This window comes from Hyalella azteca, unplaced genomic scaffold, assembly GCF_000764305.2.
Source record: "Hyalella azteca isolate HAZT.00-mixed unplaced genomic scaffold, Hazt_2.0.2 contig5529, whole genome shotgun sequence".
In the NCBI taxonomy this organism is placed as follows: domain Eukaryota; kingdom Metazoa; phylum Arthropoda; class Malacostraca; order Amphipoda; family Hyalellidae; genus Hyalella; species Hyalella azteca.
The window spans coordinates 66,187-91,243 of NW_025935717.1; the positions used below are offsets into that span (position 1 = coordinate 66,187).

General features: G+C 37.5%; 3 protein-coding genes and 1 long non-coding RNA gene across 6 annotated transcripts in view; 3 read left to right on the top strand and 1 right to left on the bottom strand.

The window, feature by feature from the left end:
• Positions 1-653: 653 nt before the first annotated feature.
• Positions 654-17,054, bottom strand: LOC108677590. Of its 3 annotated transcripts, XM_018165838.2 has the most exons (13): positions 16,836-17,054; positions 7,232-7,279; positions 6,350-6,529; positions 5,943-5,994; positions 5,763-5,858; positions 4,944-5,056; positions 3,890-4,182; positions 3,653-3,759; positions 3,151-3,306; positions 2,887-3,001; positions 2,559-2,691; positions 2,170-2,274; positions 654-1,712 (listed from the first exon to the last, which is right to left on the bottom strand). In XM_018165838.2, exons 1-13 carry the CDS (start codon positions 16,866-16,868, stop codon positions 1,617-1,619), a joined length of 1,527 nt encoding a protein of 508 aa, XP_018021327.1. In that variant the 5' UTR covers positions 16,869-17,054; the 3' UTR covers positions 654-1,616. The 3 variants fall into 3 exon arrangements, with proteins under 3 accessions (XP_018021327.1, XP_018021326.1, XP_018021325.1); XM_018165837.2 differs by having other exon boundaries at positions 3,151-3,288; positions 5,763-5,994; XM_018165836.2 differs by having other exon boundaries at positions 5,763-5,994.
• A 2,295-nt stretch (positions 17,055-19,349) lies between these two features.
• On the top strand, positions 19,350-21,869 carry LOC108677549 (glucose-6-phosphatase 3-like). Its single transcript, XM_018165778.1, has 7 exons — positions 19,350-19,364; positions 19,818-19,916; positions 20,143-20,346; positions 20,772-20,969; positions 21,213-21,346; positions 21,490-21,607; positions 21,752-21,869. Exons 2-7 carry the CDS (start codon positions 19,864-19,866, stop codon positions 21,867-21,869), a joined length of 825 nt encoding a protein of 274 aa, XP_018021267.1. The 5' UTR covers positions 19,350-19,364; positions 19,818-19,863.
• Positions 21,867-22,485, top strand: LOC108677567. Its single transcript, XR_001931268.1, has 2 exons — positions 21,867-21,906; positions 22,247-22,485. It is a non-coding gene; the product is annotated as an uncharacterized LOC108677567 (long non-coding RNA).
• A 2,440-nt stretch (positions 22,486-24,925) lies between these two features.
• Positions 24,926-25,057, top strand: part of LOC108677550 (glucose-6-phosphatase catalytic subunit 1) — a 4,785-nt gene continuing 4,653 nt past the window's right edge. The window contains exon 1 of the mRNA XM_018165779.2: positions 24,926-24,945. Within this exon, the coding sequence (XP_018021268.1) occupies positions 24,926-24,945 (20 nt within the window). The remainder of the gene's footprint in view (positions 24,946-25,057) is intronic.

Here is a 25,057-nt window from a genome sequence, read left to right on the forward strand (position 1 = left end):
GAAACGTGTGAAAGGATTGAAAATGGCAATAATTGCGAATATAATTGTATTTCTTGTTATTTTCTAAGAAAAGCTCATAATAAAAGATATTCATGTTACCAAATAGTTCAATATATACAAATAGTTCAATATATACGCAAATACACACATTATTGCCCTAATACCTAATAGGATCCCTTGTGAATCACTGCACGAAAAGTGCAAGAATCGGCAACAGGCCACGGGCCTTTTTTTTCAGTGCCGACACTTCTATTCTATTCTAAAAACGACTAGTCATCGCAGTCCGATGAAACGATGCTAACTACGCAAAAAAATGCATAATTACACTGCCATTATAGAGGGCAGGGTGGCCCAGTGGTTACAATGAATACCAAGATCGGAGCGCCGAGTTGTGGGTTTGATCTCGGCTTCTTATGGCACTTTCGGTCAAAATCGGCGAGGATACCGGGTGGCAGAAAATATGAAATAGGCGCTATGAGTAGTGGGCTTGAAACCTCAACAAGCTGTAAGAATTCTGCGAGGACTTCAATCGGGAAGAGGCTACATTTGGCCTATGTCTATGCGGTTTTTAGGTTTTCCGTATCCCCTAAACTATTAAGCTCAGCTGAATTAGAATTCAAATTAGACTTCCCGAGGTAAAGAAGGAAGCAAACGAACGCGGAAATTTATTCCAAAACACCAAGGAACGAGATCAGTGCAACACTGAGACGAGAGGTAGGGGCAACCATGAACAAATCTGATGCAAATAAATGCATGCCTGATGCAAATATATGCATGTCACAAACATATCTGATGTATCCAAAAGCTCATGCCACGGCGACAACATTAGACAGCTTTCAATAGCAGATGCCATTCATTGGCGGCTTCTTGTCCAACGCGAAGAGAGCCTTTCGTTCACAACAGGTCTCCCAAACTTAAGCTTTAGCTCAAACCTACAGTGTGTCACAAAATCAAGAGGCCTTAAATCTAGTACTTAACTTAAGTAACGGCGCCAACAACATTTTGAACAGGAATACAACAAATGAACGTTTACAGAACACAAAAAATGAATGATGATTCAATCTTCAATCCAACACCAACATTGAACATGTTAATAATAAACCACAGCCAAAATGACCTCTTTATCGAGGGTCCAGCAATAAGATACATAGAAGTATTTCATAAATTATGATAAATAAATATTTCGAATGCAAACATAAAATTGCAAGAAACAGACAACTTAGCTTGAAATACAGGATTTGAGTTCGAAATAATAAATGTATCTAATGGTACATAAAGAGTATAGGTATTTATGATAATCAAACTCAAAATAATGTTTACATACACAAAATAACCTTCATAATCGGGAAGGCAAACTATAAAAGTTAGAAGCACCAACGAAATTTTTTCTGTAGGTGTAAGCTCCTACAGATGCTACCTTCATTTATACCTACTGCATAAAAAGCAGAGAAACAAGCTTCCGCAATGCAAGTCAACGAATACACAAACCTTGCACTAAAGTTTGAAGACACTTCACCTTTAGTCTTGTCTCAGAGTCAATGTTAAAATCAATTCCCTTCAAATGACATCCCTTACTTAGAACTAACAGCTTGTCGTTCTTCCTGTACATGGAGAGGCTATGGACGAGGGGCGTCTGGCTGCCTGACTGGCTTGGAGGGCGAGGCGCTGATGCGCGGCGTCTTGTATTGGTTATGGCCCTGCACCGTGTCGCCCTGTGGGCCAACAAAAAAACGTGAAGTCCAAGCCGGTAGGTCAGCAGGACGGTAGGTCAATGAAAGATTGATGAGAAAACGAAAATGGAGTAAACTTCAAAATTGATTCTTCATAAAAATACGAAAGATGACTAACTTACAGAAAAGCTGCATTGTACGTAAAAAGGAAAGCAATGCCTAATCTTAATCTGGGAAGAATATTGGTCAGATAATAAGTGAAAAAAAAAACGACCAAAAATATGGGCAAATACAAGGTTGCATTGCACAAGACGAGAATTTGTAAGCAAAATAATCACAAAGATTTGTTCTACAGAAGAAATATAAAAGGATCTTGAGGAAATCTTGGCGAGAAGTTTTTGGAGGAGATAAATAAAATGCGACGAGGAAATAGTATCTCTAGCATGTTATTTAGAGGAGACAAATAGAACGTGATAAGATAATAATCACCGAGTCTGACCTGTTCTTCGCGATGCCGCTTAGGAGGCGTGATTTGAGATGTGCTGTCTTCACAGAAAGCTACGTTCAGAGCGCCGCTGGTGTCACTGCAAGCCTCGGTCTCGTCCTAGAGACGGAAGAGCTTGCATTTAACAACCCTATTCTCATCCCTTAGGTTCTGACTTCTCTCTGCTATTACTTGCAATACTTTATAACTTACTAGACCAGTTTCAATTCATTTTATTAACTGAATTTGTTTACATGACGTTATAACAGTAAAATATATCGGAATACCTACAAAGAAAAAACATTAGAAAATTATTTTGATAAGCACAACGCTGCCAGTTCTTAACCGTCATGCAATGAAGCTCACAAATAAAACAACAGTTTAAATTTAAAAACATATTTTACCATTTCTTCAGCGCTCTTTGGAAGTGTCGTCATAATCCTTTGGTTATGTCTCTGAGCAATTTTCAGTATTTTAGTGCCGAGGCTGTCGACTGAGATGCAAGTAGCGTCAACAGTGGCTCCACTGCTGCACGAGCTGGAGAAAACAAGACCAATGAGAACGCATATAAAGTATCATTAGAACAAAATTCAGTGCACAATTCGGGTATACAGAAATAATTACCTTGACAAATTTGCTACTAGTTAACTTTGCAAGGCTGTTATAAGCATGGATATAAAGCAAGGTATTCAATGAGGAAAGAGTCCCGTATGAGCTACGCTTGATGCCCACCTTTCATCAGGGAAATTCTCCTTATCAGAAAGGGACTCAATATCAGAAAGTGTAGGGTAGAGACAGCCAGGCTTGACGCACGGCTCGTAGCTCTTATCGTTGTGGGAATGCCAGTCTGCAGAAAATGTTTTAAAAATAAAAGATACGATCGGAAATATGGCAGCATACAAGATACAAGCTATGCTCAGCAATATGGGAGGATACAAGCTACAAGATACGGTCAGCAATATGGGAGGCAGCTCGAGTGCACAATAATTGAGTTACCATGAGGGGGAGGGGGCATGCAGTCATCAGTGTAGGGGGGAAGTTCCTCAGCATAAGTTCGTGGAGGCTTTGGAGGTCCTGGAGAGAGAGGCTCCGTGCCGGCACAGTAGGAATCTTCGCTCTCTGGATACTCGGAGTCTGAGTGTTCATGATCCTCTGGTGGAATAATGCGGAAAATAATTATATATAATTGGTAAACCGGTGGCTGAATAAAGTAGTAAGAAATGAGTGGATTGTGCAGCAAGGAGGATTAAAGACTACGCCGACAGGACACGAGCGACTTTGTGGTTCACTAAGTAACACTCACGTCTAACCTCGCATCTTCATTAAGCTACTAGTGGGAGGTCGACAGTAGCTGACACAAGGCCGACGTATATTTCTAATGTTTACACTTTAGAACAATAATAAAAATACACATATGATTGAATAAAAAGCTGGAAACTGAAATGATATCTAGATAATGGCTTGCATCGTTTACAGTGTACGAGTATGCAAATCTTACCGCCCATGGCGACGGCGAAAGCAGCAGCTCGTTCCTTAACGGAAGACTGATGAGGAGCATCCAATAGAGGCACGGTTTCAGGCATAGGACACACTCCCTTCACAATCCTGTAAGCCATCAACAAATTAATTTTAGGATAACGCAACAATCAACCAATGAAAACGTCAGTATTATCATTAATATGCACACCGAAATTCGTTGCAATAGAGAATTCACAGATTACAATTCAATTCTTACTCGCGGCCGCCAGCGCCAGAAGAAACAGGTTGTTTTGTGGGGCTCCTGCCACGACCAGCTGCACCAGACGCTGCTGACGAAACCGCGCTGGCTGGAGGAGCGGCAGCAACACTTGCATTTATGTTTAGCGTTGGAGGTCCTGGAGAGAGACCAATGGGGCATTTGTTTCTATAATGCCCGGTGCAATGGCACCGTGAACATTTTCGATTGGATGTGCTGCGCATGGGGCACGTAGTTTTATAGTGCCCCTGATTATGGCACTTGGAGCACAGCCGCTTCGATTCGGAGGGCTTCTGAAAGATAAGATGCAAGTCTTTAATTTACTCGTTTTATTAGTCTTGATCGAAAGTAGAGATGTGCATACAAAATTATCCTAAAACTTGTATTTCCTATAAATTGATTTTGTCATTTTTGTCACTCAAATGGATTGCTTACGCATACATAATACCATATAAATTTTACAAGTTTTAATCACGAGCATTAACTTAATTGGGAACGATGGTGGTATCGAACCAAGGATTTAAAATTTTCCGACGTTTTCGCGGACAAATTTCGTTATATTTTATAAAACTCTATTTTTACAGATAGGGGCACTTATGGCTTAGGTTTTCCATGCTACATGGAAAACCTAATGGAATGGTCTCTCTCACCATTTTGCTTCAACGTAAATATGGGTGAATATAATCCCATCACTCTTGAACCACTAAACACTTAACACACTCATATATTCTTATTGGTTGAGACTTGACACACACCCTCCTCACTGTCTCAAGCGTAACTGATGGCCGTGTTGGCTATTGGTTCTTGAATAAAGCAAGTTTAGGGAAGCTCAACTAAATGTAAATAAACCAAAATGATTACTTCACTCGTCAATAGAAGCAAACCTATAAAATAAATGAATAAAACCAATAAAAAATATTAATACAAAGTTTTATCATGTGATATGCACCTCTAATTATCTTATTATTATATTTCATTGGTGAATGAAACAATCACAAAAACGAGTTTATCCATTCACCTCAAAAGTAAGAAATATAAGGGTAAGGTCACTAACAGCTCGATTGGTGTGGTCGACAATAGAAATTTCTTTTTTTCGCAGCTCCTTGCCGGTTGAGCGCTGGACAATAGTGGCCACCTCTGACGCATCGCGGCACAAACCGATCAGATCTGTAATTAAATTAAACTCTTGAATGCATGCCTTTTTGTGTGGTTGAAAAGGATGTGTAACAATTATTCTTGAACATTTTAATAATGAACTCCTTAATCTATATCTATTGATAAACTCCATATTGTAACGATGATCAGAAATTCGTGGGTCTGACTTCAAACATGATCTCACTCTCAATGTTTTACCAGAAGTGATAGTCTACCACTGGTATTACGTAATGTTAGTTCCTTTCAACATGAATTCCTGAACTAAAAATAAAATGCACCATAAACCATAAATGTGGTATATGATATTGCATCTATTATTTTTCGTCATACTTTAACATAGATGGTGTTAGGTCAGCCTTTAGGCATTTAATCTCATTTCAAGACATCAGTTTGAACCAAGCTAGGATTGCTTAAGGTTTCATTCTTCTACAACATGTCACTGAACACTGCAATGTCAAACAGAACGTATGTTTGCAATTGAAACTGAAATAGAAATGAAATTTTACTGCTAATAATTGCAATTCAATTTTCAAATCAGGGACTGAGATGCATGGTTCTATTCTAGGTATAAGCCTGTTGCTAGAAACACTCCAAATAAATGCAGGGAATGTCTCAAAATACAATTGCATACTCTTCAGCATCATAAACTGAATAACTATAGATTATTCACACCATTAAATTTCAAAATGATACATATACACATCGCTGGGGCACACACCATTAGCTACAGGAGAGGATCGGGTGTTTGAATGATTGGAAGCTGCGGCAGGAGCAGCTGCCCCACTTTCATATGGCGTAGGGTTCCCTATTTCACCTCCGGGTCGGGTGTTTGAATGATTGGAAGCTGCGGCAGGAGCAGCTGCCCCACTTTCATATGGCGTAGGGTTCCCTATTCCACCTCCAACATCTTCAGCCGTTAGGAGGACTTCCAGACCCTGGATGATCATTATCTGCACAGGCATGAGCTCATATGAAATAGCTGGCACATATGGTTAGTGAACAACTGCTTCCCTGACCTGGTTAGTGACCAACTGCTTCCCTGATCACTAATAATACACACAAAATGAATATTCAACACTTTACGTCATTCACGTGTGATATTCACTCTCTGTTGAAAAGGTGGAAAAGCTCAATATAAATCAGATGCACATCAGATCATTGTCACAATTTGATCCAATGATCAAAATTAATATAATATGATGACATCAGAAGCGCCAAATAATTGTCAATAAACTGTTAGACACTAGACTACGATTGTTCCAGGGATAAGGGATGTCTAAATTTAATAATATTCCGGCCACATACCTTTTTTTCTGATACTTGGCTGCAAAAATATTTGGTGACCTTGATAACTGCATGTTGAGCAACTTCACCACTGTTGATCATAGGATTGAGTTGGGTGGCCATGACTGCAAATCCACAACGGTGAACTCCATCAGAGACAAGCAGGCGGCACCGGTCTCCTGTAGGAAACTTGCGCACTGCCTGAAAATTATATATCACATAAGACCTTCTGTAAAACTAAATTGGAAATTAGGAAGGCACTACAAGAAAAAGGCCACATTGTATTTGTTACAATACAAAAAAGAAATAAATACATTAATAACTTCATGGCTAACATTTTCAACTAAATATGAAGTGTTGCAAGCACATATATATAAATATTATATATTATAATGTGCTCAACATCTGAGGGTAGTTATCCTTAATTCCTGCAGTGAGCAGGAAAGAATAACAAAATTTACATTCACAACTTTGACTCTAAAAAAATTTCTCAATGATATTTAGGAAAATTAGTGGCATAATTATAAATAAATGAGAAGATATCTTGAATTAAGGAAAAATTAGAACCACATTTTCATACAATCCTGAAGCCACCATAAGTATACCTTAGCTCTTTAATGCATACTGTAAGCAGCTTCTAGCATAGGGGATGTATAAAAATATCTACAGATTGAGGGAAAAAAGTCATGAGTTATTAGGAGAATAATAATTCAATAATAAACTATGCACAACTATTAAAAAGGTGATATTGTTTTTTTTTTTAATCTTCATTCACATTTTTAATAATGATTGATAGACTTTATTAAATGAGAATGTAGAATGCATGCAAATTTAATAATAATGAGGTAAGATTCATAGATAATTTATACATTAATTGTCCAAATTTTTTTGTTGCTATCTTACTATAACTTGGAGAATGACATCCTCGGGCTTCTCTCCATTATTGATAGCCTGAAATAAAAAATACATACATAGGAATTATATAAAACAGGAGGTCAATTATATTGACATAGAAGAGATGGCATATTATACAATAAATACTAAAGCAGTAGCAAATTTTCATAAATTCATGATTATTAATAAAATGATTATTTTTGTCATACAAAAGTTTTATAAATTGGGGACATAAATGATAATTTTGCAAGTAGTTATTAAAAATTGTGGGCAAAATTATGTATTATTAATTATTTTTCACTGAAGAAATTGGGAAAAGGCTAAAGTAATGGGTGAAAATGGCCAGATTCATGGGCTTTTTTGTCTAATTCATGGGTGGAATCTGCCCAATTCTTAACTTTGAAAATATTGAGATCCAAAGAGAGACAATGCATGCCACCCAGTGAGATCATCGAAAAATGTGTCAAATTTGACAGTTGACCTTGCTCTACCAAATAGTGAATAACTGTTTGCGTAGGAAGAATATTATGGTTTGAGACTTTTAAATATGTCTGTGAATATATTAGGAACCCTCTAAGTATACTTGTATTTGCAAATTTCAAGTGGTAAATAAATTAATAGATGATTAAGTTGAGAAATGGATTTAGACACATGAAAACTAATTCCAACACAACTTGAATTGGACACACAGCTTGTTCCAAGCTGTGTGCAAAAATTAAAATTTTCTTAATTAAATGCTTAATAGCTGTTAATTAAAAGCTTAATTAGGTAGTGTTCAATATTCAATAGTGTTCTAATTCAAAGCCGTGTTGTATTCCAATACAGCTCACGCAGCAATCGGAATTCAAACATGTGGAGATCGGCATTACGCATTAGTTAAATTTTAAGCGCGGACAGAATACGTCTCACCACATGCCAAATATAGCCACACACAGTGATGGAATATAGGGATTTGGTAGGTTTCCATTCTAAAGGCTTTTAAATAAATATGGCAACATTTTGTGACGTTTCATCATTGCTGACACATACGTAGTACGGTATTTTGAGAGTCACATAAAGCAAACAGAACTTGAGTAATGCATACAGTTATTTTTTTATAGTTTTTCATTTCTTGATGCGTCCTTAATGTGACGGAATATACCGCATTTATTCTAATAATTAAAAATTTAATCTCCAGTTGAAAGATTGAAAATTGAATTAATTAATCCATAACTTCAAATGCTCAAGTTTAGATACTAAATTAGGGTAAACGCGGTATATTCCGACATTGTGGGTAATTCCGTCACCTCTTTAGCTTTTCCTTTATATTAAGCTTTGTTTTAGTTCCATGCGTTTGTTGATGGTTGGAATGGTGACGTCATACATTTGCGCGTCAAACTACTGCCAAAACACTAGGTCTTGGCCATCTAGCGGGAAAATATTGAGATCCAAAGAGAGACAACGCATGCTACCCAGCGAGATCATCGAAAAATGTGTCAAATTTGACAGTTGACCTTGCTCTACCAAATAGTGAATAACTGTTTGTATAGGAAGAATATTATGGTTTGAGAATTTTAAATACGTCTGTGAATATATTAGGAATCCTTTAAGAATACTTGTATTTGCTGATTTCAAGTCGTAAATAAATTAATAGATGATCAAGTTGAGAAATGGATTTAGACACATGAAAACTAATTCCGACACAACTTGAATTGGACACACGCAGATCATTCCAAGCTTTGTACAAAAATTGAAATTTGCTTAATTAAAAGCCTAATAGCTGTTAATTAAAACGCAATTAAGTACCGTAAAATGGGGTTACTTTGACCGGCGGGGTAACTTTGACCACTTTTCGTTTTTTTAACAAAAACCCCCAAAACTCAAAAACGATTTGACATAGAAAAATTTTGTCAATGACCATCAAAGGCCTAATACTGAGGCTACATAACACAATAGAAAAATGTAAAAAGTTTGCATATTTATTAGGTTAAAAAATTAATAATGCAACCCACGAAAAGAAGCTATCATTTAAAGCCTGTCGGAGTACCCCCCACAATTTTTTGTTTTTTTGGTAAAATAACTCCAGGTTTTGATGCATTGTAGTAGAACTCTTCTAGTTACATGTGCAAAAGACAAATTTTAGGAAAGTGTCATAGTTTTCAAATGGGGGGCACCGCCCCCCAATGGGGTAACTTTGACCACCTAATGGCAGCTGTGACAGGGTAACATTGATCGGCTTGGAAATTAAGTTAAAATTACTATAGGTACCTATATAACATATTTTATGTTTGATACACTTATTAATGTTTTTTTCTTTATGTTTTAAACTCTACAGAGTCTTATATATGGTGATTTTAGCTTAATTTCCAAACCGGTCAATGTTACCCCGTCCAAGCTGCCATTAGGTGGTCACATTTCGCCCATTGAGGGGCGGCGCCTGCCATTTGCAAACTATGACACTTTCCTAAAATGTGTCTTTTGCATATGTAACTAGAAGAGTTCTACTACAATGTACCACAACCTGGAGTTATTTTACCAAAAAATAAAATTGATTTTACCACCCGGTCAAAGAAACCCTAAGAACTGGGGTAACAAAGACCATCACTTTTTTTTAAATTACATCAAAACTATGAGAGGCAGGAGCCAGCAATTTATGCTGAGTAAAGCTAGAGTATAGACCTGTATTTTGCATGTTTCAAATTAAGTTTAACTTATCGAGTAAAAAATGGCATCATTTTTATAAAAAAGGGGTCAAAATTACCCCATTTTACAGTAGTGTTCAATATTCGTTAGTGTTCTAATTCAAAGCCGTGTTGTATCCCAATACAGCTCACACAGCAAACGGAATTCAAACACGTGGATGTCGGCATTACGTATCAGTTAAATTTGAAACGCCATCGGAATACGCCTCACCACGTGTCAAATATTGCCACACTCAGTGACGGAATATAGGGATTTGGTAGGTTTCCATTCTAAAGGCTTTTTAATAAATATGGCAACATTTTGTGATGTTTCATTGTTGCTGACGCGTAGTGCGGTGTTTTGAAAGTCACGTGAAGCAAACAGAACTTACATAACGCATACGTTTTTTTATAGTTTTTCATTTCTTGATGCATCCTTAATGTGTCGGAATACAGAACTCACATAACGCATACGTTTTTTTTATAGTTTTTCATTTCTTGATGCATCCTTAATGTGTCGGAAATTCGGAATATACCGCGTTTACCCTACCAGGTAAAAATTTGAACCCTGTATCATGCTGCAATTACATATCAATTTTAAATTACCTTAGTAATTTGAGTTTTGTGAAAGCCGACCTTAAATTAGAGGAGCAGCTCGCAGCCTCAGGCAGACAACCTCCCACACTGACAGTCTAGATAACACTGCCTGCGGCAGTGCACCTGCCAGCTGCGCAATGAAGATTGCACTCGCAGCAGTCATTGCGTAAGGGGTATAGCAATGCAAAATAGTCTTGGAGCGTAAACACAGTCTTCAGAATGTGAAATGACTCTAATCTTCAAGATCATTTATAAATTAATAAAAGCAACATTCTTCCCTAAACAGACACTGGTATGCACAGGAAAACTTTCGCTAATAATAATTATGACCTCAGTTACACGTATTTCTTCATAAAATTTACTGCTTTTTGCTTTTAATTTGTAAATGTTTAGTTGACAGGTACAAGGGCGAGCTGTATTGCACTTCATGATTGTTTATACAAGTTTTAAACTGAAATACTCAGTAAAATTAAAAAATACTTGAAGAAAAGCCAATGTCTATCATTAAAATTCATAAGAAATTATTTAAACATTACCTATGGCACATTTCATATTATAAAAGTAGAAAAGGCCACTAATGACACTTCACTGGTAGAGGATTATTGACACCACTTAAAATAAATAAGAGGATGCAACTCGACGATCGAGTTCTCTTAAAAAAAATTGGAAATGATTTTTCATGTGAGAATTACATTGTTCCAATATATTTTTTAATAATCTCCTCAGATTTTTTTATTTATTGATAGTACCGTCAACCGGGGCTACTCGGGACAGGCGGGGCTACTCGGGACAGGCCTATGACACGGCGTAAAACTGTTGTAGCAAAACTAATTGGAATATTGCAAAACTAAAAATAGTGGCGTAAACGTAACTATTTTACCTATCTATCTAGTATAAAGGAAGTCGAAAAATACTACATTTACTTGCTTTGAAAAATTTTAAATATTCGCCATATTCAAAAAATTTACTTACATAAAAGTTGCACCCAGGTGTCGGCTTGAAAACATAATTGACAGAATTTGCCTATCTAATTCCAAAAATAAATGGCAGCCATTTCCGCACGGCGGGGCTACTCGGGACACCCCCCCAGGGCTATTCAGGACACCCCCAAAAACGCATTAAGGGTAGAACCTCAGTTAGCAAAGGCTTCAATTATGAAAAAAATTGATTAAAAACAAAGAATATTGATCACATTTTCCTTGCTCAGTGAAAAAAATTTCACTTATTGAAAAATTAGTGCATCATCAGTCATCTTAAAATTGTGCATAGCATGTCATGTATAGAATTGTGCACCAGGCATTATAGAATGAAAAGTAATTGACCTAAACTATGATTTATTTCTCCAAAAGATAGGCTGGTTGTCACTAAAACATTCCTTTCAGGAAGTTAATGATCACGCGAAGTTAATGATCACGCAAAATTAATGATCAGGGGAAGTTAAATACCATGTGAAGTTAATGATCATGTGAAGTTAATGACCAAGTGAAGTTAATGATCACGGGAAGTTAATGATCACGTGAAGTTAATGATCACGTGAAGTTAATGATCAAGTGAAGTTAATGATCAAGCTAAGTTAATGATCACGTGAAGTTAATGATCACGGGAAGTTAGTGATCATGGGAAGTTAATGATCACGGGAAGTTAGTGATCATGGGAAGTTAATGATCACGGGAAGTTAATGATCACGGGAAGTTAATGATCACGTGACGTTAATGATGACGCAAAGTTAATGATCACGCAAAGTTAATGATCACGCGAAGTTAATGATCACGCAAAGTTGATGATCACGCGAAGTTAATGATCACGTGAAGTTAATGACCACGGGAAGTTAATGATCACGGGAAGTCCCACTTAAAATAATGTGAAATTACAAGCCTTCCTGTAAGCTTACAGATAGGAAAAAAATGTCATAAGGCTGCTGATATGAAGCTTGCAATGGACAAGGTTGTTGTAAATGCTCAATGGCATGTTCATGGATATGGTAATATCACATCAATAATACGATGTCACATCAATAATACGGTAATTAGTGTATATGGCAATATCATATCAATAAAAGAAAAACAAGTAAAAATCACAGAAAATGTCATTTATTCTACCTCTACATCATCTACAATGAAAGAGGAGGACTTCAGAGTACTGTTAGTAATGTATGAGTACGCTCTGCATGCTTCAAATGTTTTGAAATGAAGTTTTATTCCCATTGTCCCGAGTAGCCCCAACCGACGGGGCTACTTGGGACAATCTCTCTTTTGTGTCTGGCACCTTACGAATAGCATATGGAATTTTTTTGACAACGCCATTCGATAGCCCTGCCAATCAGCTATAAAATGAGACTTAACTTGTTTATGAAATGTTTCATCGTAAGAAGTTATTAACTGTTATTTAAAACTAATCGTTCAAATCTGTCCCGAGTAGCCCCGGTTGACAGTAATTAATTAATGACTGCTTCCCAATACTTATTTAGATGTCAATAAATAGCTTCGTTTTTAATTGGCTTCTAATCTGTAAGGGGGCTAAAAATTAACTTTCAATGAGCTGAATGAAATCAAACAATAAAAAAATTATGACAACGCACAAAAAATTATAATGTCAATCTATAATTTAGTTGTTAATTATCTCCTTGTATTAATTTGGCAAACTTGTGCATGATCAGATGGTAAAAAGTAGCCATAATTTGCTAAATAATATCGAAGGGAACTACTTCGAAGTTTGAATAATATCAAGAAAAACTACCCTTCATTTTATTAGGTCAAGATTGGTTTCGATTTAAAAAAAGTATACGTGGAACATTTTCAGTGGAAATTTGTCTCAGAACTGTCGATTCAGTCTACATTGCCTTTCGAAGTTCTGCAAACAAACCTTAAGTTAAGGATACAATCATTGTGATAAAATTCTTAAATGAGAGAATTATGAACAAATAAAAATTAGGAAGGAAAAAAACCATCTGAATTGCTTAATGAGTCTTTAATTTAAATAGCAATGAGTTGTTGCCATGACCATTTAGATTGATTGACACATTATTTTGTTGCAGAATGGCAACCGATAATCAATATACATAGGAGATAAAATGTATGTTTTGAAAGCAAAAATATTAATATAAATTCAACTCTTGCAACTGAATTTAAGGCTTTTGACCCTTTTAATGAGTGCAAAATTCTTTTTTAAGTGTTGTCTACCTTATTGTCCTTTGTTTATAGTCTGTTACATCTATAGTCCACGACTGGCGCGTAATTAATTCATGTACCAGCTGGAACTAAGTGCTGTTCTTACTCCGATCTCCAATTTCTCCTCGAGTGGATTACTGATAAGTGATAACTGACTAAGCTAGTCGTCATTTTATGAGCATAGTAACTTTACTAACGTAGTAAGTAATATTTATTTGTGAATTGTGATCATTCCTGAATAGTTGCATCCAGTAATCTACTTTCATATCTCCTGTAAATGGCTCCATTGCGTAAGTCTTATAGCAGTTCTCCCTTTCTTGGCTATAACTGTTGACTGATTTCTGCTTTCAGTGCACCATTCTGAAAAAAAATTAGATTAGGATCAGTTTATTAATGAAAAACCTAGAAACCTAGTGGGAAGCAAAAAACCTAGATCTAGGTTTTTTCTGCTTTGGAGCGCCACAGTGCCTGCGGAGTGCCTGCTGGAGTGCTGGGGCTAAATGCCCAAGGATTTGCTAAAAAACCACCATGCCCTGTATAAATGTTAGGGTAAACGCGGTATATTCCGTCACATTAAGGATGCATCGAGAAATGAAAAACTATATAAAAATAACCGTATGCATTACTCAAGTTCTGTTTGCTTTATGTGACTCTCAAAACACCGCACTACGAGTCAGCAACAACAAAATGTCACAAAATGTTGCCATATTTATTTAGAAGCCTTCGGAATTTAAACCTACCAAATCCCTATATTCTGTCACTGTGTGTGGCAAGATTCAGCACGTGGTGAGGCGTATTCCGTCCGCGCTTCAAATTCTACTGATACGTAATGCCGTCATCCACGTGTTCAAATTCCGTTTGCTGTGTGAGCTGTATTGGAATACAACACGGCTTTGAATTAGAACACTAATGAATATTGAACACTACTTAATTACTACGCTTTTAATTAACAACTATTAAGCTTTTAATTAAGCAAATTTTAATTTTTGTACACAGCTTGGAACAATCTGTGTGTGTTTAATTCAAGTTGTGACGGAATTAGTTTTCATGTGTCGAAATCCATTTCTCAACTGAATCATAGGGTAAACGCGGTATATTCCGTCATCGTGGGTAATTCCGTCACTTCTCTAGTTTTTCCTTTATATTAAGCTTTGTTTTAGTTCCATGCGTTCGTTGATGGTTGAAATGGTGACGTCATACATTTGCGCATTGAACTAATGCCAAAACACTAGGTCTTGGCCATCTAGTGGGAAAATATTGAGATCCAAAGAGAGACAATGCATGCCACCTGGTGAGATCATCGAAAAATGTGTCAAATTTGACAGTTGACCATGCTCTACCAAATAGTGAATAACTGTTTGTATAGGAAGAATATTATGGTTTGAGACTTTTAAATACGTCTGTGAATATATTAGGAATCCTTTAAGTATACTTGTATCTGCTGATTTCAAGTGGTAAATAAATTAATAGATGATTAAGTTGAGAAATGGATTTAGACACATGAAAACTAATTCCGTCACAACTTGAATTGGACACACACAGATTGTTCCAAGCTGTGTACAAAAATTAAAATTTGCTTAATTAAAAGCCTAAAAGTTGTTAATTAAAAGCGTAATTAAGTAGTGTTCAATATTCATTAGTGTTCTAATTCAAAGCTGTGTTGTATTCCAACACAGCTCACACAGCGAACGGAATTCGAACACGTGGATGACGGCATTACGTATCAGTTAAATTTGAAGCGCTGATGGAATACGACTCACCAAGTGTCGAATATTGCCACACACAGTGACGGAATATAGGGATTTGGTAGGTTTCCATTCTAAAGGCTTTTTAATAAATATGGCAACATTTTGTGACATTTCGTTGTTGCTGACACGTAGTGCAGTGTTTTGAGAGTCACATAAAGCAAACAGAACTTGAGTAACGCATATGGTTATTTTTTTATAGTTTTTCATTTCTCGATGCGTCCTTAAGGCTTAATGTGACGGAATATACCCGTTTACCCTACTTAAAATCAGCAATTACAAGTATACACAAAGGATTCCTAATATATTCACAGACGTATTTAAAAGTCTCAAACCATAATATTCTTCCTATACAAACAGTTATTCACTATTTGGTAGAGCATGGTCAACTGTCAAATTTGACACATTTTTTGATGATCTCACCAGGTGGCATGCATTGTCTCTCTTTGGATCTCAATATTTTCCCACTAGATGGCCAAGACCTAGTGTTTTGGCTTTAGTTCGACACGCAAATGTATGACATCACCATTTCAACCATCAACGAACGCATGGAACTAAAACAAAGCTTAATATAAAGGAAAAACTAGAGAGGTGACGGAATTACCCACGATGACAGAATATACCGTGTTTACCCTACTTACCTACTATATACCATGATAGCTACCATCAATGACGCATTGACACACAAGTGGTCTAGTGGTGAAGTGGCCACTGGTCAGTCAGGATATTGCGCATAGGCTAGTGGCAAATGGCAATCCAGAGATTCGCAGGATTGGAATTTTCTAATTTGTTTCTGTAGTCTTCCAACTTGACAAATTTTCAATACATTTGGAATCTTGCGGGCTGCGGCCAAATTGAGCACTTTCGTTAACAATTAGATTGGAGGTTATTAATCTGGCAGCTAAGAGCTTACGACTGGCAGAAATCTCACAGATTCCTGAAATGGCAGGAAATTCCTACCAGCCACCATTTCAAGACAAACCAGAGATTTTTTAGCATTGGTTCATTTTCAATTTCTTCATTTAGGTACCTAAGATTTAAACCAATTTCTTATGTAGGCTATGACAATGCTGGTCTGCTGGTATCCAGGATACTTTACTGGCTTACTATTTACTAATACTAGCTAATACCTAGGACTCAAAAATAAACTTGAGAGAGTTTTTAAAAAACTCTCTGCTTTGCCACTAGGCACTATGGGCCGCCCGTGGGATTTACAGGAAAGCTCCAGTCGCGGCCCTAATGCTAGAATTTTTCCATGCTTGGAGAATGGAGAGTTGGATTCTTGGACACAGGAGCTACTGCACTCAAGGCCTATGACCAATTGAGAATTGACCATCGAATGATCGAGTCTACTCTGAACGGAATTATTGTAATTAGGTACAGAACAACATAACGGAACATAACAAAATTATTTTTTACTGAGTAACAGGTAAGTATAACTCACTGCAATAGTACCAGCCGAAAGTTGAACCGCCATCTTGCAACTTAATGCAATTAGGTTACTAATGAACAACAGCCGTGAAAACTCTGGTAGGTATAGTGTTTACTAGTTGAAACGCGTTACTTTGGCGGGCTGCTAGTGGTCATGGTTGAATTAATTCAACCATGGCTAGTGGTAGTCTGGTGAAAAGCTCCAGTCAGTTTTGTTACGCTAGTAGAGTCATGAAGATCCTCAATATATTTTCCTTTGTTCCTCTTAAGACGCATGAGCATGATCTGAATGAAACCGGTCCATAAAATTAAAACCTACATTATTACTCAGTCGCAAATAAGTATAACGAAATGAAAAACTGCAATGAAATGGACCAATTAATTCCTTAGTAAACCACTGGGAGTGACTTAGGAAATGAGGGAAATTTTACAGGGACGTAGTAAATTTCACAAGGACTACATATGTTTTCTTTAATAAAATGCGCATACACATCTAGAAACCATGTAAAACTGCCATCATGAACATGGATCGATAAACAAATCTTATACAATTGATTATTAAGGATGAGCATACCATCAGAGCTTCTATAAAAAAAAATCAAAGTTGAACACTTCAAAGCAAGTATGAATAGTGCATGAAAATTAAAAATTGAGGCTCAAATACTTGATATAAGCGAGTTATCATCGAAAAGTTCATCAATATGATCAAGAAATTATCAACTTATGTAATAAACATCCGATACATTTGGAAAACATAGAGAATAGAATAGAAGTGTCGGAACCTAAGAAATAGGCCCATGGCCTGGTGCCGATTCTTGTACTTTTCGTGACTTGATTCCACATGGGATCCGGCCTTTTGAACCCGATCTTCTCAAAACTGAATATTGATTTAGATAGCTGCTAGACTTATTGCAAAGCCCGTAAGGTGCCAGGCATTTCAAGACAGAACAATTGTTCCTGCATAGCTTCGTCTAGTCTGTTCCTGAAGGCATTCACACTCGGAGCGTCATCGATGCTATCATGCTATCAGGTAGGCTGTTCCACATATCGGTGACTCGAAGCAAGAAGAAATGTTGTCGCATGGATGTGTTACAACGTAGTTTTTTAGTTCATAGCCGTGGCTACTGGTGTTGGTTTTTGTTTCAAATTCTAGTAATCCTCCTGGGACCTTGTATAAACCGTGGGTATACTTGTATACTTCAATGAGGTCACCACGCAGACGTCTATAACAGAGGCGTGGAAGCTTCATAATCTTGAACCTTTCTTCATAAGGCTTGGCTTTTAATCCTGGGGGTATCCTTGTTGTACGTCTTTGAACACTCTCGACTAAATTTTAGTCCTTTTCTAGTTTTGGTGACCACACGGCGTTTCCAAACTCTAGGTTCGGACTCACGACAGTGACAAACAACAGTTTCATCGCTTCAGCACGAATGAACTCGTAAAAGCGTCTGATCAGTCCAAGTTGTTTATTGGCTTTATTAACTTGAGCTTCAATTTGCATAGAAATTTTCAACTCATTGTCGACAATAACTCCTTAATCTTTTTGTATAGTCGACTTCGACAACAGGCCATAGGCCTATTTCTTCAGTGCCGACACTACTATTCTATTCTATCAACTCTCTGTCGTTGCAACCATGTCTTCTCATGTAGCGAGATCCGCTACATCACGTTAAAACGCAGCTGCCACTTAGCAGCCCAGTCAACCAACCTGTAAAGATCACCTTGCAACGTAATTTGTTGGTGTCAGAGATAAAAAACTATAATAAATAAATAGTTAAAATATACTATATTATATACGTATTTCGGAAGTAAAGTTACAGACTAAGGTTTAATATTGATGGTTAACTGACAATCCCCGAACTTTTGTAGCTGATTAACGCATCTTCTACGCGACATCACGTTGGTTAGTAAAGAGACTCGAACACTAAATTTTTGTAGAGTAGGCCTAAGAATAGTTGCAGTTAACGACACTTTTCATGCATTTCAAGGACGTCACATTTTTTACAATACTTTTTCGTTTCTCCGCGTTTAACGAAGAAAATGGAAAGGCAAGTACAGCTTGACATAAAAGTTCAGGATAATATAGCCTATATAGGCCTACTATAAGTAACGAGAGGCTTATCATAGACTAACAGCATACCATGAAAACCCATTCGCCGTTTCAAATGGGAACAATTTTCATACTGCTTGAATGTTAAACAAATTCGATTTGAATATTCAAAGATAATGTTCTCGTGCGATTAGTGAGGAAAAAACACACGAGAGCTGTAGGAACAAAATTATGACAAAAATTTCATTTTTTTAAATCTTGATTATTTAAAGTTGATGTTAGAAAATGATGCGATGTCACAGCAATGTAATGTATCCTCCAAAGAATAGATTTCCCCCAAGTACCCATGAGTATTGAGTATTGGCAGTTTATCGTGTTTTTAAGTGTGGTTATCTTTAGGCTGATGGGAGAATTGATAACACCAGCCGATCCTGCTCCTTCAATCAGAAGGTTAGATTCGTGACAGTGGCTCCTGGGCGAAGCTCGAGTGAGGTGGATACTAATTGAAAGCGAAGTTCATCTCACCCAACCTTCAATTTTATCATAGTATAAATCTGTGAATATTGTACGATACATGTGATTCTAATAGTAAATAATAAACAAAATGTTCAATATCGTTGACAAAGTAAATCCATATTAACAAAACTGGATAGCTATATTCATTTTATCCATATTGAAAACCCGCCGGACTTATGAAATGTATAATAGAAATGAATATATGTTGATGCAAATAAGCATTATAAATACTAGTAATAGGAATTGCGATCAAAACGAAATGAATCCGTTAGAGTCCATCAAGTAATGGGTTGGGATTGTGATCGTTCGGGTTATTAGTGAATTAATTGTGGCATTTGGTTGGTTTAGTTCTTCATCAAACAACCTGTTATCAGTTCAATTGAAAAAAAAATACAGTAATTGAACTAATGGAGGCAAATATCTTTACAGTTCTTCGAATTGGAGAACTACTGGATTCAAGAATAAGTCAGATAATATGGAAGCAATCAAGGCGGCTGGGACGTATTTCGTCTCCTACATCCAGAAAACGTAAGTCAATAATAATGAGTTATCCATGAATCCACCATACATATTTTTTCCATTAATCAGATAAAAAAAACGTTTAGCGTATTTTATGTATTTATATTGTGGAACAAGCGGGTACCTATTTAATTATATATAGAGCGTCAGTACATTTCTCACTCAACTGCTACAATAATACGCTGGCATTCGTATAGTGAACCGTTGATTTGTTTGACACAATTATTGTTCAAAGGTGGCTGGTAAACTACGCATATAAACTGCACCAAACTACTCACTACGCCTCCCCGGGCTTCTTGCTAACCATCGCTTGTCCGATCCTCTTCGCTCTGCAAGGCGCCGTGGTGAATAAGTCTGGCGTCACTGTGGACTCGGGAGTGGCCCATGCTGTGCTCTGGACTGTGCTCGTTGGCATACGATTCAACATCATCAAGCAATGGTATAATCAAATTCGTAAAATAAATAGTAGATAACTTAATTCAATTATGGTTTCATCAACATATTTATCAGGTTTCTTCTTCATTAATACGTTCGCCAGATAAGAAGGTTTCAGTAATGATGCTAAACATTGTGCGATGATCGTCAAACGAATTCTCGTTTACTGAAAACTGGTTTAGTTTACCGGCTCAGATTCTAAAGTATAGTACCTGAGCAGCTGAAACTATAATAGGCACATCTTTCACATCGACCACGTCAAATAATAAGTTTACAGCAATTGTATATAATAAACATTGTGCCATGATCGTTAAACGAACTTTTGCCTACTATAAACAGGCTCATTTTACCGATGCAGCTTCTAAAATCTAAAGTATCTTACCTCACTTCCCGAGACAATAAAGAGCACTTCTCGGGCATCAACCACAGGTCTCTCGGTGAGGACCGTCCGTTTTGGTGGGTGTCGGAATCGCCTCACTTCACGTGGCAACGTATCCCCGACTTACGCCAGTTTCCCGTCACTTGTTTGACCAGCCCCGCGGCTCCGCTCTTCAGCCTCTTGGCCGCGGGGGCTGGAATCGTGATCGTGAATGCCGCTGTGAAGCTCATAAAATCCATAGAGTTCAAGTAAGTGCGGTCGAGTTCGACCTTTAAATTACGACTCATGGTTTATGTTGAGTCAAAATCGATTTATTGTAACCTTGTTATAAAACATAAATTCGATGATTCGTATAAAGAACAGAATAAAATTGTTGTGGCGGAAGCCGCAAAGCTGTCAATTGAATGTTTTCACGGCAGAGCAAGAACCACTTAGTATACAACTCCGGTAAACTGTTCACATGATGTAAGAAAACGTCCAAATTTGTTCAGGAACGCAAGACAACGACGCTGGATTGTCATTGGCACGTGGCTGAGTTTCGGAGTGTTTGTCGGTTCGGTGGCTGAGGCAGAAATGTTGTTCTTGACGAATTTTCCCCATCAAGTTGCTATCTCGCTTGCTATTGGTGAGTTTTTGTGAAATATTTACCTTCTTTATAAAAAATATTTAAAACATATACGGCTCTATAGAAACATGTAAAAAATATATCCCTACACTCAATCTGTATTGGTAACCTTCGATGGGTTCACATGTGGTTCTCGTTTCCAGGTTTGTCTATTGGGTACGTTGCCACCCGCAGAAGTTTCTCACGCGTTGCAAGCATCAAGAAAATCTTACTTGTAAACTTAGTCATCATGGCCCTCTGCTACTTGGCCATGTGGAGAGGGTGGGTGTAGGAATTACTTGAAGAATTATTCATTCTTAAGAACTCAACATTCAAACATGCTAGTAGAATAAGGTACCGTTGCACGACGGCCGAGCAATGCCCAGCTTAGGTTGTTCGATAATGTCTAGTCTTTCGTTTGAGCAGTGAAGCCATTGCTACATTCAACGATTACCAGAAACTGGTATTCAAATGGTGCCAAAGAAGAGAATGGATGCAGATTGACCCAAGTCCGCTCCTCGACTCATTCCTTTACACGGGATGAGAAAATCTTCCTATTACAAGCGTGTCAACAAACCCAAGTAAGTTGTAAGCAAATTTTGAGTTAAAATTCATCTCGTTAGCGCTTCACATATTTCTAGGATAGCAGAAGTGATACAATTTATCGCATTGCAAAAATATAGCTGGTAAATCCAAGTTCCTCATCATTATGGACGTAGTTATACATACTTCTCCTGGAGTTCTGGAGTTCGAAAGCAACAGCTACAGTTCAAGCCTCTATCCTAATATTTGCAATGAAGATGTCTTCATTGATTATTCAAGCATCGCAACTGCACCTTCATGTTAATCACTAGTACACGCATCCGATTATTGTCCCACGCATCTACGATTGCAGACTCGCTATCTAAATTAAATTTTCAGGTTCACGTACAAGATGATAATTTCCCTCGTAATCCTGAACCTCGGGGCTGCACTGGCAATAGCCTTGATCTTCGACGCCATTCCGAAGACTCTAAAGCAACCTCACGTCTACGCTTGGTACGCGGCGCAGCTTGTAGGGGGCATCCTGATCCCGTACTCCTACGGTGCGGTGGTACCGTACTTCGTGCAAAAAGTATCTGGAGTTCCACCTCTAAAAATTAAATGAGCTCATTGCGTTTGAAGAGATTTTTACTCCCAGCCAAGGTCATCTACTCTTCTAGAACCTACAGAAAGTCTGATTTGCATTATTTCTGTCTCGTATCAGAATTGATACGGCGTTCTTGATCATTAGAATGTGATTCACATCGATGCAGGTTAGATTAGCCGTCAGAAAATTGCAGCTTTGCCGTCACAAGGTGCAACAAGAAACCAACGTCCTCAAAACCAATTATACTTATAATAACGAATTTCAGGAATAAAAGGAGGAGAGTAATTTTGGTGAATCAAAACACTGGACTTTAATGCCATTTGCAGATTATTATTTTCAGTAAAACCAAAAAAAGGACATGTCCAAACCTAAGAAAAAAAGAGAACCACTTTAGGCGTAAAGATGGAATGTGGCAGAAGAGACTGCCTTTGAAGTGCCGATCAAATTATAGCGGATCATTAAGATAACAGCGCACAAGAAAATATTCATGGTTCAGTTCAAGAACATACGTTAAACACTAGTTAAGATTAGTTCAATTTTGAGAAGGAGGGCAATGTTGCCGAAAAAGTTCGTTATACGACACCGTAAAGAATGAGTTTGTTGCATAACAATAGGTCAAGGGGACGTACAAAAAAATGACGACCATTTTCTTGGCCGCGGAACGCAAATCACGGTACTGGTTGGAGGCGATACAACATGTAATCAACGCAGCAATGTGCATTAATCTAAATTCTAGATTACAAACAAGGAACAGGACAGAGAGCGCGATAAAAGGCGAGGGGTGCTCGGGAGCTTCCTAATTTAAAGAGTGTTTAGTAAGTCGGTCTTCCAGCACGTTGTAAATTTCACAGTGCATTATTTCAAAATAAGAAATGAGAAAAGTTTAAAATCGCCTAGAAGAAAGCATTCGGCACTTCTGCGGCTTACAATTCAATAGGTTAAACAGGTTAGTTCTCCCAGAAAAAAATACAGTAACTCCAAATATTCTTATGAATAGGCACACTTCAGAATAATGATAATTCATCAATAAAACCCTTAAAATCCACTTGGGAACACGTATAAGAAGTCAGTCCCAGCATCATTAGTTCGCGATTGAACGTATCTCAAGTAGCATAGCTTGCAGCCATTGCTCACACGCTTACCCCTCCATGTAGTATGTACGAACGAACCAATTGCCGACGCATGCCATGACTATCTAGTGACAAAGAGTGGAAATACAAAAGTGAACCGCAATGAGGCTTCAGTGATGGACGCATGCCTAACGACATTTAATTAGTATTAGACAAAGCAAGCAAGTAAACTAACACAAGTACATGCACACGGGTGCGGAAAAGAAAAGATGCGAGCTGAATTGTTTACAAGCAATAATAGCAAATGCACCCGCATGGTACAGCGCAGTTAACGGCAGAATTTTAAAAAAGATGATTTCCTTGAAAACAGATCAAGGGCAAATGCCATGTAATTTAAAATGCCGCCTCTCTGACTCAGCGTTTACAACATGAATAACAAATTTACTGCTGCTTAAAGTTACCTGCAGAAAATAATCAGAAACTGCTTTACCCATCGATGATCATTCAAAAAAAAACTAGGATTAAAAAATACACAAATTAAATCGCGTGTCGCTTAGAACACGTGATTAATAATAGGATTTCATCAGCTACAAACAGAGGTAAAGGGTGTTAGGTGGTCCAGCTTTGTTCTCAATTCGCACTGGCACAACACTTCATTTCACCGAAATTGCGCTGCATACAAAAAAAAAAAAACAAGCACGGCATCTCGAAGAGCTCTACTTAACTACGGTAAATGTTCTAACCGTTTTACGAGAGAGCATTAAATCAAGCGCAAGTTGTACAGAAAACTACAAAAATCTTCAAAACACAATACATGACTGCGTTAACGCTTTTGCTTGGGGTCAAATAAATTTTTTGTTTGGAACAAAATGCAACCAAATCGTCGTAGGGTAGGATATTCCAACCACAATTATGGCCAATGTGTGCAAATTCTCATCTCTACAGGCGTGATACAGAATATGCTCTTGAACTTTGCATACAATTTCTTATGAACACAAAACCAAGCAACTAAATTACCTTGGTAGCTAATTCTACAGAATTGCAGGGACAAGAATCGTCCACGTCAACTTCCGGAAACGACAAAAATTGTTGACGCTTCGCCAAGTTTAGCGGAAGTCATCAGAAGCAAAGTGAAAAAGAGCAGTCAAGTGAGACTACAATGGGACAATAAAAAATTATCGTACATCTACGACTTCATACACAAGACCATCAAGTGCCACCGGACTGAAGGAATTGCAACATCAAAAGGATCTAATAAGGTTAAGATTACACCACCGGGGCACGATAATCCACTGAACAAAGGGAACTCTAAAAAGCTGTGGTTGTCTACGTTCTTATAAAAAGCGGAAATATCTACGACAGCCGAGTTCCCATTCCCTTGCTACGAGCACGATGCCCAACATGGGGTCCCCGAGAGAAGGGTGATCTCTGTCTCTTATACACATCTAGATGTGTATAAGAGACAGCACCTATAAGGAGGCTATCCCTGCTTTTTAAAGAAAGCTCACACCACACTGATTCACTAGCTGATTG